Source organism: Bison bison, unplaced genomic scaffold (genome assembly GCF_000754665.1).
Source record: "Bison bison bison isolate TAMUID 2011002044 unplaced genomic scaffold, Bison_UMD1.0 scf7180017864531, whole genome shotgun sequence".
NCBI lineage: Eukaryota > Metazoa > Chordata > Mammalia > Artiodactyla > Bovidae > Bison > Bison bison.
This window is the reverse complement of record NW_011495081.1, coordinates 8,595,794-8,612,788: the sequence shown is the minus strand read 5'-3', so window position 1 is coordinate 8,612,788 and position 16,995 is coordinate 8,595,794. Positions and strand designations below refer to the sequence as shown.

The window sequence follows — 16,995 nt, the reverse complement described above, 5'->3', positions numbered from 1 at the left end:
GCCTGGTGGTGCTACTCCGGCTCCATGAACAGCCGCCACAACAGCTGGGACACGGTGAACACGGTGCTCCCCGAGGACCCCGAAGTGGCCGACCTATTCTCGCGCTGCCCGCGCCTGCCCGAACTGGAGGAGTTCCCCTGGACCGAGGGAGACGTGGCCCGGGTCCTTCGCAAAGGTGCCGGCGGCCGGCGGCAGCCCCTGTTCTCCGCCGAAGCGGTCAGGCGCCTGGCGGGGCTGCTCCGCCGGGCGCTCATCCGGGTGGCCCGCGAGGCGCAGCGCCTGAGCGTGCTGCACGCCAAGTGCACCCGCTTCGAGGTGCAAAGCGCCGTGCGCCTGGTGCACAGCTGGGCACTGGCCGAGAGCTGCGCGCTGGCCGCGGTCAAGGCCCTGTCCCTATACAGCATGAGCGCGGGCGACGGGCTGCGCCGGGGCAAGTCGGCGCGCTGCGGCCTCACCTTCTCAGTGGGCCGCTTCTTTCGCTGGATGGTGGACACCCGCATCTCCGTGCGAATCCACGAGTACGCGGCCATCTCGCTCACCGCCTGCATGGAGAATCTGGTGGAAGAGATCCGGGCCAGGGTGCTCGCCAGCCAGAGCCCCGACGGCGGAGGGGCCGGAGGCGGGGAGGTGTCCGCTGAGGCCCTGGAGATGGTCATCAACAATGACGCCGAGCTCTGGGGCGTCCTGCAGCCCTATGAGCATCTCATCTGTGGCAAGAACGCCAATGGTAAGCTCGCGGGCTCCGGGCCCGTGGACCGGGCTGGGGGGAAGTCCAACCTGGGCTACGCAGGGGGTGAATTTCCTAGGACCAAGGAGATTCAAGACCTGAGAGAAAGCGTTTGGTCTTTGGGTAGAGGAGTTCATTAAGGAGTCTTTCCCGAGGTTGTTCTTTCGGCGACTGACTTTCGGAGGGCAAAGTAGTGGTTGATCTTATGCTTCCTGTTCTGCGTCGTGTTGTCGCTGTTGGGGGCCATCCCTGAACCTCTCTTGGCGTGAAGCGGACTGCCTTGTGGCCCTCTGCCTTGCTTGATGGGTCTGTAGTTGGCCTCTTTTCCGGACCACTGGGTAGATCAACTACGGTTCGGTCCTAGTTCTGTCGAATACAGTAGCAGCAGCCAGAGGGTCTGGGCTGCAAAGTCTTCGCTAAGTGGGATGGAAGGAGGGGAAGTGGATACCCTGGACCTGGCCCTGCCACCTTGAGCTTTGCTGGGTTGAAGGATGCCTTTCAGGGCCCTCTGGGGGAAGGTGGAGAGGTAGTGGTGGGTTCTTGACTCTGAGCCCAGGGTTATGGAACATGGTGACTTCTGAACCCCCTTCCCAGTAAAGGGAATCACATGCCAGTTCCCAGACCTGGTTTTCCAAGCTGTCACCAACCAAGTGAGCAATTAATTAAAACCCTATGTTGTATTAAGTGCATGACCTTCTAGACTTTGCTGAAAGGATGACCCCATAGTCATCAACAGAGCTAGGGGGAAGCGGGGTGGGGGATGGGCAGACAGCATGGGGTCAAGTGCCAGAAAGAAACCTTTGGGTAGTTGCCTTTCTCTGAAAGAGGACATAGCTTCAGTGCAAAGAGTGGTAGGGAAGCACTTGACCTTTTCACTGGAAAGGTTACGGTGTGACCTGGGTTCAACAGTAAACTGCCTACCAGACTCCAACTTCAGGAGTCAGCAAACCATCAGTTCTCTAGAATGATACTTTGGCTAAACATCCTTACAGTCTGATTGGAGGGCGATTTTAGGGGCTGCATTCAGTGGCAAGTAAGTGGTACAGAGGAAGAGGCCAGGTGGGTATGGAAAAGGCATAAAGGGAGTCATATTTAAGTGTGGTTTTACATAATTGTAATAGCGAAAATCTTAAATTAGCACTTAACAGTGTGTCAGTCTCTGTTTCTAGCACTTTAATATAAACTTAAGTTTAATATATAAACTTAAGTAATCCCAGCCACCCTATTAGGTAGGTACCTATAGTATTATCCCCATTAGATAGACGGGGAAACTGAGGTACCCAGCAGTCAAGTAATTAACCCAAGCTTACACGGATATTAAGTGACAAGAATTTGAACCCAGGCAGGCTCCAGAGTTCAAGCTTTTAGCCACCGGAGGAGAGGAAGCAGCTTTGTTTTTATTGATCCAATCTCCAAGGGGAGCAGTTGACAACTAAAGACTTCATTTTGAAGACAGTCTGTCGTTACCCACATGGCTGACTTTGACTTTCTTGGGTTTTATTTTCAATTCTGACACAACTGAAAGGAGATGCCAGGAAGGGCAAGAAGAGCACTTGCCTTTTCATTTTCCTCCTCTTAGGTCAGAGTTGAGGTCAGTCCAGAATCTCAGCTGATGATGTCACAGCTGATAATTGTGCTTTGCCCTGCAGGTTTGTGGCATCAGCACGGAGAACACAGGCTCCAGGAGAGGAAGTAGAGGGCAGGGGGATTTCCATACGGTTGTCAGAGCCCAGGGGAAGCAGCCTGAACTTTTGGCTGAGGGGAGGCCCAGTCTGAACTCAAAGAAGGAAGACTCCTAGAAGAAAAAAACAAGGCCTAAGGTGGATAATAGGTGAGAAACAAACAAAACATGCCCTTCACACAGAACTGGTGCCCCTCAGGTTGAGAGGCTTCTCGGTTGTTCTAACTGTGAATTGAAGCTGTTAAGAGCAGCTGCCTCCTCGTGGCCCTCTGAAAATTCAGAATGTGACAAGTGGCTAGAACACAGGTGTCTTCCGTGAACGGGCTTATTTCCTATCTAGGGTCATCACTCCTTGGGATTTTCTTTACAGGGTGGGGTTTTGACCCCGTGATTTGACCTCTTCCCCTCCATCCGACACCCCAAACAATCTTTCTTAAGCCATGGTAGTTGAGACAGCAGGGCTCTTGTGTGACAGACACACATCTCCAGGATGCCCAGAGCAAGTGTGTCCCTCTGCTCACTTCTCAGTCTCCAGGGAGCTCTCCAGTGAGACAGGTGACTATTTGCTTCCCCTGAGTAATATGGATGCTCATTTTTTATACATGAAAACCTGAGGGTGGCCCCAGGAAACAATAACCAGGCTCATTTATTAAGTCCCTTTAGACAAAGTGAAATGAATGTCTAGTAGAGAGGCAATGAATTACTTATGCCCAAGAGCTGACTTCAGAGGGAAGCACAAACTGCTTAGGAAGGAAGTGGAGAGAATCTAAACCTTTGTTGTACCGAAATAAGCCAAGGCCAGCAAGGTTACCGTCTACAGCTGAAGTCTAACTGGCAGATGGCCACACATGGGAGAGTTGCTGGCTCACAGTCTTGTCCTGCTGGTCTTCCCTTCAAATTATATATTTATTGTTGTTATGCCTGCTAATTATACGGCAAGGGCACATGCATTTGAGTCAGCTATATAGGGCTCTTAAACTTTTAATGTCTTCCAGCCGGGAATTCAAGAACCCTAATCCATCTAGTCCAATCCATTACTCAGAGTACTGGGCAAATATGGTTTTGCTCAACCCAAGATGGATGATAAAAGTTCTATGGTGTTTATAAAACATGATCTCAGCTTCATAGTGCAGCAGGAGTTATATATCGCTTGCTCATTTGGTATCGATGTGCCTGTTCCCAGGGCAGTGTCATTAAGTGATGCTATCTTCGTGGCTTCCTTAAGAGAGGTAGAAAAACCACTTTAATAGAGTGGTATTTATAAACAGGGAGCTGGCAGAAAATAGAAGCTTCTCTCATCCACACCTCCCTTCTTCCCTCCCTCGCTCATTGTTGTATGTCAGTTTGATGCTGAGCATCGCTTGGGGTTTCTCCCTGGCCATTTTTCTTACTAAATGCTCACGAATGTCCATGGCCTTGGAGAGAATTTCCTTCCATTCAGAGGTGCTAGGTTAAATGATAGGGTTTTGATGAGAATATTCCTACTCCAAAGCAGTAACCAGGATGTACATGAAAGGAGCTCCATCATAATGGTAAGGAGCAAAAACTTTGGAATCGCAGTAAGGATTTGAAGCTCACCTCTGCTATTTCTATGAGTGACCTGGGCCATATTTCTTAACCATTCTAAGCCTCAATTTTGTTATCTGTAAAATGGGGGATAATAACAGCACTTAACTCCTCAGGTTGGTGTGAGGACTGGATGATATCATAGATTTAAAGATTGAATCACATAGTAAATGCTTAATAAATAGTTGCGGTTCATTCAACAAATATTTATTGACCACGGACCCTGTCTGCACCACTATTAAAAGTACTGTGGATTAATTGGGGGAGGGGGAGGGTCCTCCTCTCATGAAGTGAACTAATGGAGGAGACAAGGAAAAAGTGAACAAATAGGGAGTTACTTTTAGCAGTAACTGTTATTAACAATCACCAAAAGCAAAGTAATGGGATGGTACGACTGGGACTAATTTAAATGATGGCCAAGGAAGGCCTTTCTGAAATTTCATTAGGAATAGATAATATATCAATACTGCTGCTGTCTAAGGATCTCAAAGGAAAAAAAAAAGTGAGGACCTTTCTGAATTATTTGCTTATTTATCAGCTGAGGCAAATCCCAACAATCTCATTTGCAGCGGAGAAATGAAAGGGCTGCGTCTAGAAAGCTCTTCTAGTTGTGGGACTCATATAACACCGAGCTTATAGGATGGGTTTCCGTCGTGATAATCAACTCCAGGAGCAAGGGTTAATTGAGCCGCTAGTTGCTGTTTAATCAGTTTCCACACCTGCGTGGTTTGGGGAGGGGGAGCAGCTACCCTCCTTTTTAACTGTTTTATTGAAGCCAAGAGAGCTAGTAAAACTGAAACAAAGCAAGCTTGTGGAAACGCAGACTTTTTTTTCCCTCCCCCTTGAATGCCTGAGAAATGCAGCCCAGCTTTAAGTTGTTAGAAGAACAAAGTGGGGTTGTTCGGCCTCCTCCAGGAGTTTTACCTGCCTCCACACCAGCGGAAGGGCCACCTTTCTGTGAATTTCCCCACACCCAGGGCAGGTTCCTGAGTTGTTTCCTGGGCGTGTCACCCCCATCACTCTGTGGGCTCATGGGCATCCGTGCCTCCCCTGTGCCTCCCACGGGGTCTGGCACAGAGCGACACTCCAGGAGTGGCAGTCGGACAAATGATTGATCCCACCATGCAAAATGTTTAATTCCAGAACTTCATTTGAAATCCTTTGACCCCCTCAGAAGACTCTTCCCCGCTTTCTACCGTGGTTGAGAATTTCAAGTTCTCGGTGAAGAGAGGCAGCATTTTGGAGGGTACCCAAACCATGGGGACATCATTCAATCTTTTGATCCTCTAATCGTGAGCAGGGTTCCCTACACTGTGATGAGTCAGTGTAAATAAGGATTTCGGGTCACGGGCTTCCTTCAGTGTGCGGCACCCACAGTGGGGGTTTCACAGCAGCCGTCTAACTGGCCACAGATAGATCCACAGGAAGACTGAGTTCAAAGAGGCACTCAGTTCCCCTAAGAATAGCAATACCAATCCCATCTTGCCTGCAGAGCTGCCCTAGAGGGCAGTCTGTGGATGACTATTGCTCAAAGGGCTTACCCAGGTGGCTCAATGGTAAAGCACCCACCTGCCAATGCAGGAGACCCAGGTTCGATCCCTGGGTCAGGAAGATCCCCTGGAGAAGGAAATGGCAACCCCATTCAGTATGCTTGCCTGGAGAATCCCATGGACAGAGGAGCCTGGTGGGCTATAGGCTATGGGGTCACAAAGAATCGGGCACGACTGAGTGAGCATAGCGCAGCACTGCTCAGAAGAGGTTGCATCTGTGTTGCACGTCATCTGCCTCCAGTCTGAGGATGGCACTAAGGCATTCAACTACCTTCTCATCCAGGGATGCATGGACAACATCTCAGGTCTGAAATAAGCCAGGGACACTGGGCTGCAAATCCTCAGGCTGGTCCTTATCCCATTTCCCCATCAGTACCTGTCCTTCCCCCAGCTGGGGCTGTGGGCGAGTGCTCTGTCTCTGTTGCCACACTCCTCCAGCTGTAATAACAGGCCTGACCTCTGCACAGCTCAGAAACCTTTTCATCTGGGATCTTGCCCACTGCCTATAAAAACCCATCGAGTGGGATGCTCTTTCACAGGAGGGTCTCTGGGAACACAGGATTCACAGCTTGGTGATGGCCGGGCCAGGGCCAAGCCCCATGTCACTCACGCCCTAGGCCTGTGAAGAGTCCTAGAAACAAAGGTAGAGAGGGACAGGGCAGTATTTGCCCCTCTGCCAGTGGAGGCGAGGGTCAGACTCACAGACTCAGTGGTCCCTATCGTAGATCTTGCTTGTTAATGGCCTGCTGTGTCCAGGCACTTTACATCCTTTAGGCCAGAGAATCTTCACAACCAAGGTGAAAACCAGGCATCAAGGCCCAAGAATGGATCTCCCTCCAGAGGATGTGTTATGCTGTTTAAACGCTGCTTGCTGGTGGGCCCAGAGTGTCCCTCAGGTGGCATCCATTTTCAGGCGCCTTTATTGCTACTCCTGAGGGGTGGGGAGCTCTGCCGCCCAGTGTCAGCTGCCAAGTGATCAACAAGCTTAGCCGAATGGAAAAGCTGCCGCCTCCATCTTCCAAGAACAGGGAGAGCCAGCTTGGAGGAGGACACCCAGCGGGAAAGAACCCAAAGGGAGCCCATGTTTAGGCCACTGGCCTCAGGACACTCAACTCATTTGCTCTGGAGCCGGCAGAAAGTCTTCTGAGAAGGGGCCTTTGATTTCCTCTGAGTCCCCTACCGTGTTGGGCCGTTGGTGAAACGTCAGAGCCAGGAGCACAGGGAGAGAAGGAATCGGCGTAGCAAGCGTGGAGATGCTCCGGCTTTGAAGTCTGAGCTGGGTCCCAAATTGCCTTGCCTCTTACCAGGGCCTGGAGCAAGTCACTTCAAGTCCGCGACTATAAAGCGCGGGGCCGGCTCTCATCCACAGGCGGTTGTGCCCCGTGAATACTCACTGCTCCCAGGACGTCAGAGCTGACGCTGGGATGAGCGTTGAGAACTTGCCCAGGGTGGGGCGGCCTGGGTGTCATTCCTGGCTCCCTCCCTTGTGAGTTGCATGATCCCAGGCAGGGTCACTGCTATGCTTTGGTTTCTTCCTCCGTAACAGGATTTGGACTGCGTCGCTTTTTTTTTTTTTTAATTTTGGCCTCACTGAATCTTGGTTGTGGTGCACGGGCTTTTCTCTAGTTGCCACACGTGGGGGTTTCTCTAGTTGTGACACAAGGGCTTTGTTACTGTGCAACATTTGGGATCTTTGTTCCCCAACCAGGGATCAAGCCTGCATACCCTGCCTTGGGAGGCGGATTCTTAACTGCTGGGCCACCAGGGAATCCCTGGACTGGGTACATTGTGTTGCAGGGCTGTCTTGTGCCCTGAAGTATACTTAGCAGCATCCCAGCCCCCACCCGCTAGATGCCAGTAGCATCCTCCCTGCCCCACTCTCCCCACCCCAGCTGGCCAGTTGTGACAATCAAAAATGTCTCTAGACACTGACAGATGTCTGTTAGGGGGTGCGGAATTGCCCCTGGTTGAGAAATACTGCTCTGTAGTAGAGCTGAAAAGAGTACACAACTCGTAGGATGTTTGGGAGGATTTACTAAAGGTCTCTGCAAGGGACTTTGCATTGGGCCTGCACATAAAACAATCATTCTAATCACTGTTACATTTTTTGCAAACTGTATTGCATGCACCCGTCGAGTTCACTTTTTGCAGGAGGGAGCTTTGGTAGTGCAGGGGAGGACCGTGACCCAAATCCCAGGGTGACAAGGATGAGTCACACAGCTTTCCTGGGTGACTAATTGGGAGGAGGAAGTTACCGAATCTGGAAAAGGCACCTTTGCACCCTGCTCGGTTATGCCTCCTCTTGGCCTCAAGTTGAAGCGGGCTGGCAGTGAGAGCCGACCCTCCCTCTGAGCTCGAGGCTGACCCTGCTGGAGGACAGTGATGGCGCAGACTCAAAGCTGCGCTCATTCTGCTGGGGAGTCACTCTGCTGTGTGTCTGGGACCCCGCCTCGTGCAGCTGCCAAGCCCTGAGCCACAGGACAGCAGGTGTTTTGTGTTTGCCGGCCTGTCATGTAAACATACTTTGTGGTCTTCTTGCTTGTTTTAAAAAAGGCCTAAATGGTTTTGCAACTTTGGCGGTAGGCTTGGAGCAGCTTCCCGAATTGGGAGGAGAAGCTTCAGAAACACCACCCGAGTAAGCCTGAGGAATGCCACGCCGGCCTCGTTAATCAGCTGCTTGCCGAGCGCCAGCTACATCCAAGGCCACGGAGACAGATGGGAGGAGGACGGGAATGGATCTTGCCCATCAAGAAGTTTAGAATCTAGTAGAGACGACAAGGGGCTTCCCTGGTGGTCCATATGGTAAAGAATCCTCCTGCAATGCAGGAGACCTGGGTTCGCCCCTTGGGTTGAGAAGATCCCCTGGAGAAGGGTATGTCTACCCACTCCAGTATCCCTGCCTGGGAAATCCCAGGGACAGAGGAGCCTAGCAGGTTACAGTCCATGGGGTCGCAAAGAGTCAGGCATGACGGAGTGACCATGCACACACGCCGGAAAAGCAAAGCATGTCCATGGATCCTTCCAAGGATGTTTAGGGTCCTTACATTCAAATGACAGGTGATGCTAAAGCCACATCTTCCCCCCTGCCCATTAGGGGTGTTTTTCATGAGCCATTTTACTTAATCCTCCCAAGCCACTCTGTAAGACAGATATACTGTCCACCCCATAGATGGGGACCTTGAAGCTTTGGGTGACTGCACAGCTCAAAGGGGAGAGGTGAGCCCTGGCTGGGTGGGAGGGAGGGAGTCGGGGATGCTTTATGGAGGATGTGGCATGTGGTCAGGGGCACTTGGGCGGGCCGGGCTGTGATGGGGAAGGAGAAGTGGTGCTGAGAGCATGCAGGCTTCCAGGCAGAGGGAACAGTGTGAGCAAAGACCTGGAAGCCAGTGTGTATGTGTTGGAAAAGTGACCCTCTTTGGCTGGAAGGTTCAGACGCATGACGAGGAGGAGCAGGGCAGATAACACAGCAGAGAGGAAAACTTTCCCACATCTTTTATCCAGATGTTCAGGAGCCTGCCAGAGCTCAGGAAGAGAGTTTTCCAAAACTCATTTTTATAATTCAGAAATGGAGTGTGTCTGCTCCCCAGCGCATCGTAACCACAGCCTCAGACCTCCCATTACCCTTCTTGTTGATTGAAAGCTTGACCTCAGAAATGCCCCCCGGCCTCTGTCCTAAGACTACAAGTAAGGAAAGAAGACGTTTACCCCAGCAGACCTGGTTTGAGAGGGCCTGAAGAGCGAGGCTGCCATCAACTTTACTTCCCTCATGCAATTTGACTTCTGACCTGGCATTTCTTGCAAGGCCCTGAATGTAGCATTTCAAGCCAAAGCAGTCCCAACAGGGAATGAAGACTGGGGCTGGCATACCTGTTAAATGAGGCTGTTGGCCTGACTCTTGCCAAGGCAGGATTCTCAAACATAGAGGCAGAGAGGGACAGAAAATAGGATAAGAGGGTCCCAGAACTTTAGATTTGTGCTTGGTATGTTCAGCTTCCAGTTTGGAGCATATCATTTTGAAAACAACAGCTCAATTCTGAGAGATTTAGTCACCTTCTCAAGGTGCTGAAGGTGTTTCCAGAGCACTGATAATCAGATTTCAGTCCTGTTAACTGTTTGATATTGTGGAAACCACCTTCGAGCTCAGTGCCACCTGGACTGAACTCCCTAGAGTCCACCTGAATTCCGCTGACAGTAGTGAAATGAGATAGATCATCAATGGCTTAGCCCATAACTCGGGTGTTAGACCTTTTCCTGACCCCAGTGTTACAAAGGAATTTGTCACTTGAAAGAGAAATCTCTTGAATATTTTGCATGCTCTCTCTATATATACACACACACAATATATATATATACACACATACAATCATTTATGGTTAATGGTTTTAGTCCATTGTTTTCTAAAATTGAGTTAGGCAAGAGGTTAGGGGTAGGGGGTGGTCAGGTTCATGATGAAAAAATTACATAGGAAAGCTGAATTTGGAAGTACCAGAGGTAGAAGGTTAGGGGTGGGGAGAGATTAAAGAGGACCACAAGGAGAGTGAAACAGGTCTTTTAGTGCATGAAAATCGTCCCTAAAATTGAGGCAGCGAAGTTTTGTTGAAATTTTTACAACTTTTCTCCTGTATCTTTTAAGATAGTGAAAGCATTATTTGCAGTGAGAGCTGTTCATGAAGACACGTTTCACAGACCAAGCAAGTGTATATGCACAAGCATTGTGGACCCTCCGGTTCAGAGAGTGAAGGCTGTGGATCCAGAAAATTCTGGGTTGGAGCTTGGCCTCTCCATGACCTGGAGTGAATCACTCCATCTTCTTGGCTCTCTGTTACTTATCTGTGGCCTGAAGAGGTTGGACTAGATTCTCCAAGGGCCCCTCTGTCTCCGACAATGTTTCTAGACCCCACGTGGATATTGTGAAGTCACTTTCCTAAGGTCGAGCCCTGTAATTAGTATCCTTGGGAAAGAAATGGCCCGGGATGAGGCTGGCCAAGCTCTCGAAAAGATGGCCCGGGTAGTAGGACCAGACACCATCCTTTGTATATTAGGATTAACTGTGATTACTCTGCTTAGAGTTTTCTTCCCCCACTTTCCTCAGAAGGTGAGTTCTGTCTACTCTTGGCCAACCCACCCCTCCAGTGTTCAGCAGCTGCGTCCAGGTCCTGGCTGGCCTGCTGGGTGGTGGGATCAGCCCCGAGGTGACTTCATGCAGCCGGTGTCTGCAGCCTGCCTACCCGGCCTCAGATATTTATAGCAGGGAGCAGCTAGGGAAAAAAAATTAAATATGCTACACCCTTCTTTATACTGTGTGGGACAGAGACAGGCATTGTGAGGAATTTAGAAGGCAGGGCAGTATAATCCAGCAAGATATTTTTAAATGCTGTTTGTTGCAGTTGGCAGGGCCGGTTCTTCAAAGGCAGGGAAAGTGAGAGAAAGTGAGGATGACAGGCTGCCAGGAATTCTGAAATTGAGATGGGCAGCTCGGTAGCCCAAGGGGTACAGGTTCTGAACCCCGATTTCCTTCAGTCGCAGAGTTTGAGCAGGGCTTGGGGAGGTCCCCACCAGAGCCGGGTGAGCGGGGCGGCTTGTCCCTCTCCCCACCCCGGCCCGTCTAACTCTATGAGTTCCCAAGTTCAAGGTGAATCAAATGTGCTGGAGAAGCAGAAGTCATGACTGAAAAAAAGTGGCTCCTGTGAAAAGAGAGACCCGGTGCTGCTGCTTTAACTCATTTCAGCAGCCGGGAAAACCACGTTGTACGTGGGGACACCATTTGGAAGCAAGTTGCTCGCAGCTGTTCTCCTGGATGTGCGATCTCTCCAGGATGAGCCAGGCAGGCCAGGGCTGTGTCGGGACCCAGTTCAGTAGCAGGTGAGAGGGCCTCCGGGGTAGAGCTCCCCCTGGAAAGATGACAGAGACGCCCCACCCCCCTGCCACCACCACCTGTCCCACGGATGCTTGTAACTATCCTGGGAGAAGCTGCCGTGGTTTCTACCGTGTTGGTCTTGCAGGACACAGGGTGGTTATGGTGGGAGGGTCTGGGGATTGGGATCCAGGGAGACACTAAGAGTTTGATTTCGAGTGCATCAACTTTTTTGTTCAGCATGTATGTATTGAGGATTTCCTGTGTGCAGTGTTAGAACAAATGAATATGAGAGACTCGAAGGAGGGGAGGGTGCAGGCCCAGAGGATCATGAGGAGGAGGAAAGCCTGCTGGAGGAGACCCGGTGAGGCCTGCCAGGCTGGTGAAGACAGCTCTGGGCAGAGGGAGCAACAAGTGTGGGGTGAGGCCCTGGAGGCCGGCGGGACACGTGACAGGAGCTGGGTATATACGTATTAAGGAGATGTGATCAGAGATGGGAGGGAGGGAGTGGTCAGCCAGGTAGGGCCTTGGAGGCCACTGCGTGGCACCTTGGCTTCCAATTCTAAGTCTGCTGGGAGCCCCTGGAGGGGCCGAGGCCCAGGAATGACATGGTCTGATGTACATTTTAACAAGATCACGCTCTCTGCCATGTTGGAAATGAACTGGAGCATCAAGCAGGGGTGCAGCATGACTGCTCAGGACCCTTTGGTGGTGATCCAGGTAAGAGGATGGTGGCTTGGGTGTCAGTGGAGGAGGTTATTGATGTATGTTTTGTTTGTTTGTTTAAGATTTTTTTCATGTGGGCCATTTTCAAAGTCTGTATTGAATTTGTTTCGATACTGCTTCTGTTTTACGTTTTGGGTTTTTGGCTGCAAGGCAGGCGGGATCCTAGCTCCCTGACCAGGGACTGAACTCACACCGCCTGTACTGGAAGGCGAAGTCTTAACCCTCGGACCTCCAGGGAAGTCCCAGTGGTGCATTTTGAAGTCCGAGCCAGCGGGACTTGCCAATAGCTTGGATGTGAGGGATGAGTGAGGAATCCGTGTGACCCCCCAAGGTGTATGGTCTGAGCAACTGAAAGATAGAGTGGTCGTGGATTGAAAGGGGAGCAGCTGTGTACGGAAGAAGCAGGGCTGAGCCAGAGACCCAGGTGTGGTTTTGGTTGCTTGTCTCAAACTTGATACAGAGAGAGATCAAGCAGGAGGGTGGCCGCCTGTCCCCTTGACTGGGAGGAAAGGCCACGGCGAACACCTGTAGTCACTGTGGATTGAGTCGCTGCCCTCCTTTGCCTTCCCGGAGGATAGGCACTGCGCAGCAGGGCCTGTTAGGACGTCAGGCAGTGCAGATTTAATTTTCAGTCTTATCATTCTTTGGTTGATGGCCTTAAGAGCCCCCCGAAATTTTGTCTTCTAGCGTCTTCACAGGCAGCCAGCAGCCTTTAATGAAGATCGTCAGATGCATTGTTTCCTGTCATTAGTGTGAGGTCTGTTTAATTAGGCCCAGTTGTTCTATGGATTGTTGTGACTTTGAACATGTGTCCTTCTGTTCTGGAAAAGCGAGTTTCCATTTCCAAGCAGCTTTGGATTCCTGGAGGTCAAGTCTGGGTCAGAAATTTAGCCGGAAAGAGAATCACTGGGGGTGATTTGAGAGGGCACAGGGGCCCGGAGGGGTCTCAGAAAGACTTTGGGAGTAACCAGGTGTCGGTGAGATGACTTGACCCCTGCTGCTCAGGTGACATCGGTGGCTAAGAGATGGAATCTGAGAGTCACCGTTGCCTCATAGCCAACTGGTTACTTCATCTCTGAACCTCAGTCTTCCTCTTCTGTTTAATGGTTATACCATGGTTCCTAACTTAGAGTTGTTTCAGGGACTCTTAACCCTGGATTCACACTAGAATCACCTGAAGAGCTTTTAAAAAGAAAAAGTGTGTGTGTGTGTGAAGGCCCCATCTCAGAAATTCTGATATAAATGGTCTGGAATAGGAACCAGACTGTGTGGGTGGTAGTTCTTGGGAGAGTCTGATGCTCTTTGAGCACTGAGACATTAGCTATTATTCGTGGTAAAACGAAATCATTGTTCTAGAGCATTCGAGTCTGCCCCACCCAGGATGGTGACTTCCCTTCACTTCCCAGCCATGCTGATTTGGCTTGCTCCTCTGGCGGGATCACCAAAACACACCCAAGAGCAGCTTGAGCTGTGAGGTTCGCATGAAAAGAGCATGGTTAGATCTAGAATGGCAGTGGCACCATGTAATGACATTACCCAGCCTGCTGCTGAAAGAGGGAGATTAATTCCATCTTTCAGAGGAGGAAACCAAGGCTCAGGGAATTTCAGTCTCTTGTTCAAAGTCATACAGCTAATGACAGGTAGGAACGATAATAAACGCCGGCAGCCTCACCCCTGATTCCCCACTCAGTCACACCCTGTTGCCTCCCAACCCAGAGAAGCTGAGAAACTCAATGCTCAGCTCCGATCTCCAGCGCATGCCTGCTACGTGTTGAGCCTTTACAAAGTCCCAGCCCTTGCCACATGCTTCATGTGTATGGTATTGAGTAGTCTATGATTGCCAGGTGAGGTTTGTAGTCTTCTTAATCTCATTTGGGGCTTCCCTGGTGGCTCAGACGATAAAGCGTCTGCCTGCAATGCGGGAGACCTGGGTTCGATCCCTGGGTCGGAAAGATCCCCTGGAGAAGGAAATGGCAACCCACTCCAGTATTCTTGCCTGGAGAATCCCATGGACGGAGGAGCCTGGTGGGCTACAGTCCATGGGGTCGCAAAGAGTTGGACACAACTGAGCAACTTCACTTCACTTCACTAATCTCATTTGACAGCTGAAGGGACTGGGGCTCAGAGAGGTCAAGATAGCATAGCTGGCAGATCAGCTGGGCTCGGAGGTCTTCATTCACCAGGCTGCCTCTGTCCTCAGCGGCAGCCTGGGTGGGGGTGAAGCACATGCAGAGATTTCCTGAGCCAAGAAATGAATGGGTTAGTCCAAGAGGGCTAGAGGAAAAGCATCCCTCACGGCTTCCGAAGGACCGAGCCATTTAGGTGCCTTAAAATAGCAATGTCGCTCAGAGGGGTGACCAGGCTGACCCGCCTGAGGGCTGTGGTGTAGATACTTGTTTCTCTGGGAGTTTAAAGCCATATTCTGCGAGGCACGGTGCTTCTCTTCTGTTGCTGTGAATGAAATAACCTCTGAGAGATTGTGTGGGTTGCTTAAAATAGTTTCAGAGGAAGAGAGTTTGGAAGCGGTTAGCTTCTTGAGTCTATTTCCTCCTGATTTATGACACCTTAGAGAGTGCTGGGCCTCTTCTTGTTTACCCTCTGGTTTTTTCTTTCTACCATATTTTAGCTCTTGTGTCATCATAAGATGAAAGAATTTGTCACCCAAAAAAGTGACAACCTTTCCTAAGTAATTTAATTAGAGGCTCAATACAGTTTTTTTTTTTTTTCTTTTAAAAGGAAAAAAAAAAAAACGAGACGAGGCCATTGGTTTTCCAATCCATCATTTCTCTCTTCCAGCTGCAGAGGTTCCAAAATCATAGCGATGATGTTTATTCTGGGGCAGGAAGAATTTGTTTTATTCCTTCACACTAAGGTCTGCCCTGGGAAGCGCATGTTTTCTTACAGTCTTCCCAGCATGGGGGCCAAGACACCTGACATACTGAGAGGGAGAGGAATTGCTCTACTCAACACAGCAGCCAGTAGACTTGTGAAGCTATTGAAATTTAATACAATTCAACATGGTTAAAACATCGTGCACGTGACATTTCCAGTGATCACCGGTCATGGGAGGCAGGTGGCTATCAGATTGGACAAAGCAGGTATGAACCGTCTCCATCACCGCAGACGTTCCATGGGGCATGTGGCCACCAAGTGAGTCATTGGTTGGTCACCTGGGGCCAGCTGAGTTTTCACAGGTCTCAAAAGTTTTACCATTATCCAGCCTCTCTGAAGCCATCTGTGTGCAGAAACAAGATTCATAGATGTGGAGATTAAGGCCATGGAGTTGTGTGGCTCTAACCTCTAGACCCTTGACCACAGGGTCGGCTTTTATGATTTCCAAGCTGCCTGGCCTGGAGCAAGTTAGCTTCTGAAGTTATCACTGTCCCTTATCAGTGAACTGGTGATCTTAAAGTACCCTGTAGGGGTTTTGTGAGGGTTAAACAAAATTAAAAAGTACACATACAACCCTTAGCAGAATGCTTGACACATGGTAACAACTTACATGTGTTACAAAGTTGTTCATAGGTTTTCTCATTTGAGTCCTTGTTGTCATTTTCAACGACTCAAATGAGTTGTTGACTTCCCTGGTGGCTCAGATGGTAAAGCGTCTGCCTACAGTGCCGGAGACCTGGGTTCAATCCCTGGGTCAGGAAGATCCCCTGGAGAAGGAAATGGCAACCCACTCCAGTATTCTTGCCTGAAAAATCCCATGGACGGAGGAGCCTGGTAGGCTACAGTCCATGGGGTCCCAAAGAGTCGGACAGGACTGAGCTACTTCACTGTTATTTTCAAGACAATGAAACAGGCTTGGGGGAACACTATTGCTACTGGCCCTGCTGGTGCTCCTAGTACCAAGCAGTGGGGCTTGAACTTGAGGTCTGCTTTTTCTCCTCCAAGTCTCTTCTTTCCTCCAGGGCTGGTTGGGTAACCCTTTGTCATCAGTCAGAAGAGGTCTCTCTGAACTAGAAGCTCTCATTCAGGAACTGCCTATTCCTTCTACCATTTGAGGTGAGCTCTCTTCAGAGGTGTTTTGCCTAAAGCCCACCCGTCGTGTCCACTCAGAGAACTGCCACCAGGTGAGCTCCTTCCAGAGTCTTTGGCTTCTTGGAGGTTGAAGTTTATCCAAGAGATTAAGGCTGTTAGTGCTGTACCTGCCCTGTGGTCCTTTTGTGCTCTTTGCTATATGAGGACTGGGCCTGAGAGAGCCCTCAGTGGAATTCTGGCAGAGGATGACTTTGAAAGGAACATCCCCTACCAAGAGTAGGACCAGGAGAGGCCTCTCTGATGTGAGGAATAGAACGGGTCTGAGAGGATGTTTGCTCACCTCTGAAGCCTGGGTTCAAGCCCTGACTCTACTACTCACTTGCCCAAATCATATAGTGTCGGGACCAGATGTCTTTCCATGACGTACTTTTTACTGCTCCCAGCCCTTTGCTTGGGGGTGATGAGAAAGTCATTCTTGTTTTTCAGAGAAGCCCTGTTAATTATAGTACAGGCCTGTGCATAGCATATTCCCTACAATATAGCCAGTTAGTTAACCTTTCTGCACCTCAGTTTCCGCATCCTTAAAATGGGAACAGTGTAAGAGTTTACCTGGCATGGTGGTGGTGAGGATAAAGCACCTAGCCTGGTGCCTGACACTGTGCGACCTCCAGGTGCCACGGCCAATGCCGCCCATCGCCATCTCTGCCGTCCTCATCCTCGTTGCGTCCAGGCAGTGGCATTTGGTGTGCTTTCATTTTCAGGGGCTGTTTGCATTTTCTGCTTAAGGGCGTATTAGCTGTCTACTCATAAGTGGTCTTTAGGTGAATCTTAGCTCTTTGAGTGTCTTAAGTTAAATTTGCATACCATGGGTCTCTTTGTGGTCTTTTTTCTTTGTATTTTTCTCGCT

At 50.1% G+C, this 16,995-nt stretch overlaps 1 protein-coding gene across 1 annotated transcript in view; it reads left to right on the top strand.

Annotated features, from left to right (window-relative positions):
* Positions 1–6: 6 nt before the first annotated feature.
* ABTB2 (ankyrin repeat and BTB (POZ) domain containing 2) overlaps positions 7–16,995 on the top strand; it is a gene marked incomplete at its 5' end in the record, with an annotated part of 185,313 nt that continues 168,324 nt past the window's right edge. The window contains one exon of the mRNA XM_010831838.1: positions 7–727. Within this exon, the coding sequence (XP_010830140.1) occupies positions 7–727 (721 nt within the window). The remainder of the gene's footprint in view (positions 728–16,995) is intronic.